The 2,926-nt window shown below is 43.9% G+C and overlaps 1 protein-coding gene across 1 annotated transcript; it reads left to right on the forward strand.

Moving 5' to 3' along the window:
- The first annotated feature begins 1,925 nt into the window (after nt 1-1,925).
- LOC113566569 (glycine-rich protein 5) lies at nt 1,926-2,485 on the forward strand. Its single transcript, XM_026992772.1, has one exon. It carries the CDS (start codon nt 1,956-1,958, stop codon nt 2,337-2,339), a length of 384 nt encoding a protein of 127 aa, XP_026848573.1. The 5' UTR covers nt 1,926-1,955; the 3' UTR covers nt 2,340-2,485.
- Nucleotides 2,486-2,926: the final 441 nt, after the last annotated feature.

Here is a 2,926-nt window from a genome sequence, read left to right on the forward strand (position 1 = left end):
TGTATTTCAAAATTTCGCCCTACACACTTCCGCCCCTGTGGCATCCACAATATTGAAGATACGAGAAAACTAAAAACGCACAATCATAGAGAATGACCATATCTATCCGGTTGCTGAATATATGAGATTTCTGAATCTGCATGAGATCGGATCATTTTTATAGCCAAAAGGAACAAATTAATATTCAGTCGCTACGCAGCGCCCGACGACATGTTCAGACACGTTTTCTGTCTCTCCCGCACGCATCGGGTATCGGGTATAAATGTAGAGTTGCGGTCTCCGCAACAACTCACAATGTTCCCCTCGTTTTTAATGGAATTTTTTTTAATAATCGTCTGCCGCCAGACTTTTTAGAATATCTTTTTTTGTTACTTTTGCACTTCAATTTTGTCTGACTTCTGACTAAGGTTAGATCCAAGATGCTTATTGGGGAATTCATAAAATTTTTTTTTTTTTTTTTTTAATGGAGCAAAAACCGGATGCAATTTGATTTTATTTGATTTACCTATGCTAATCAAATTTTACTTATATCTTGCTTAAAAGTATTCTCTCAGAGACACAGAAAAACGTATAATTTTTTAAAATATCTGGTATTAAGGCTCTTAAAGTCAAATTCTGAAAAATTTACAAAAAGCAGAGGGACTATAAGAGTGTTTTAATATTTTATTATGAGCTATTGTTAGTTCTGTTCGCTACTATTTTATGATTTTTATTACATTTATTATTGATTGGACCTGCAAAAGACCTACATATGTGAATTTGATGTTTAAATGGGACTCCATTCACTCAACAGGTTGCCGAAAAATAAACAAAATTGAATTCAAAAGCAAGATTACACATAACTCGAAACTCCGAACACTATATTTTATGGATGTAAAGTTTTAAGTGCCATGTTTGTTTTTAAATTGTTTATTATGAAAATCAAATTGTTTGGTTGATTGGTGATAAATGCAATTATTTTTAGACTGCACTGCTTTGGAAGTTTAAAAATGATTGACGTCTTAATAAAGATCTTATCAGTGCAGGTGCCTTTCAATACCTAGTTATTCCCACAGCCCATTTAAATGCGGCTGTTTATTATGCAAAAGCCTCCTAGATGGCTAGGTAGACGCTTCTTAAGCATGTGCTAGCCACTGAATAACCCAATAACCGGGATGAGTCAGAGCCAGTCCAAATGTAAACGGAATCGAATACGAAAACGAAAACAGCGCTGGCATTTGAATAACAACCAGTTGCTTGAGCTGTTGCTGTATTGCCTAGATTTTAATTAAGTCAGACAATCAGAAATACAGAAACAATGCAAACAAAAAGCGTTACGAAATCTGATAGATGAAGGAGAGCCCCACTTGGGGCGGTGGTTCCCGGCAGCTCACACTTGCACACTTGGCCACTTGTCTATCGATCTGGAACTTGAATGTTTTGCGCATTTGGACAGCTTCTGGCTAGACAGATGGAGATGGAGCGGGGACGGAGGCATGGGGTGGGGTGGAGGAGAAGAAACACCTCGAACGGGCCACTTGGCAGATGCTGTAAGTCTCCTTTGGGCCCTGGCTAAAACTTTGCCTCTTTTTGCCTCTCTGTTTTGTTGCCTAATAGGTTTTGGTTATTATTATTGCTTTTGCTACTGTCTATGACTATGCCTATTGACATTGCTGCGCCGCTCTCTGTGTGTTTGATCTCCTTCTCTTATACGCATTGCTGGCTTGCCCGCTTAGTCAGTGTCAGTTAACACGAATCGCTCTGCGCCGAGTATTCATTTCAGTTGGCGAACCACTCACAACTTTGATGCTGCTGATGCCCGGGCCCGGTCGAACCACTTCAGCTTTTATTTGCTATCGCTGCCGCTCCCGCGAGTCGATAAATCCCAAATCATATAAATTGGCCGGCCACGGGGCTGGGTCTCCATAGAAGCCGCTTTAACTTTGGCGGTGATTAGTGAAAGAAGTTTGTCCAAAATGCGCACATTTATTTGCCTCGTCCTGGCGGCCCTCGTCCTTGCCCTGGTCGCCAGCACCAACGCGGCCACTACGCTGCTCGATGTGGATGCAGGTGTCTCAGAGCCGATTTCTGTGCGTCAGGCTCGTCAATTCGGAGGATTCGGAGGAAGACCTGGAGGTGGTTTTGGCGGCGGTGGTTTCGGCGGGCCCGGCGGCTTTGGCGGTCGACCAGGAGGCGGTTTTGGCGGCGGTGGTTTCGGCGGGCCCGGTGGAGGCTTTGGCGGAGGACCTGGAGGTGGCTTCGGCGGACGACCAGGAGGCGGTTTTGGCGGCGGTGGTTTCGGCGGGCCCGGTGGCGGCTTTGGCGGAGGACCAGGAGGTGGTTTTGGCTTTGGTCGCTAAATACAAACACCCCACCAGCATCACAATCCGCGACGTGACTGACTAGTGTTATAGCCTACAAATAGAATAGAATGTGAAATCACAGTGCAATCGAGCACGTTTTAATTGAGTTCGAAATACATCTGCCTGCTCTTTGGCTCACTTAATTTCCTTGTCATTTGCATTGTCGCTCGCTCATCAACAGAAGCTTTCCCAGTGATTGGCAGATCCATTGCTGCCCCACGCTCCTCCATTGTTTAGCAGAGGAAGCATTTAATTCCTTCTTTTCTCGTTTGCTTTTCCTATTTATAACAAAGCAATCCATTGCTCCCAGCTGCTGGAGCTGCTGGTGCTGCTGATGCTGCCACTGGCGGGTCCTATCCGTCTTTCCAATCTCGTCTTCTCCCTTCTTAGGCCCCTAAGTCGTTTAAGATTAAACGTTTGCTGTAAAATTTCGCCTTGACAAGCGCCCTTTATTGTTAAAAAATTAACTGGGCTTTAAATTTACGCCTTTTGTTATCCCTTGACCTTAGTGTGGAGGGCACCCATACACCCACACAGCCATGGAAGAGCCATACGCCAACATTGATAAAAGTTTTCGTTTTTTT

This window comes from Drosophila persimilis, unplaced genomic scaffold (genome assembly GCF_003286085.1).
Source record: "Drosophila persimilis strain 14011-0111.01,24,50 unplaced genomic scaffold, DperRS2 tig00000000-arrow-pilon, whole genome shotgun sequence".
NCBI classification, from domain to species: domain Eukaryota; kingdom Metazoa; phylum Arthropoda; class Insecta; order Diptera; family Drosophilidae; genus Drosophila; species Drosophila persimilis.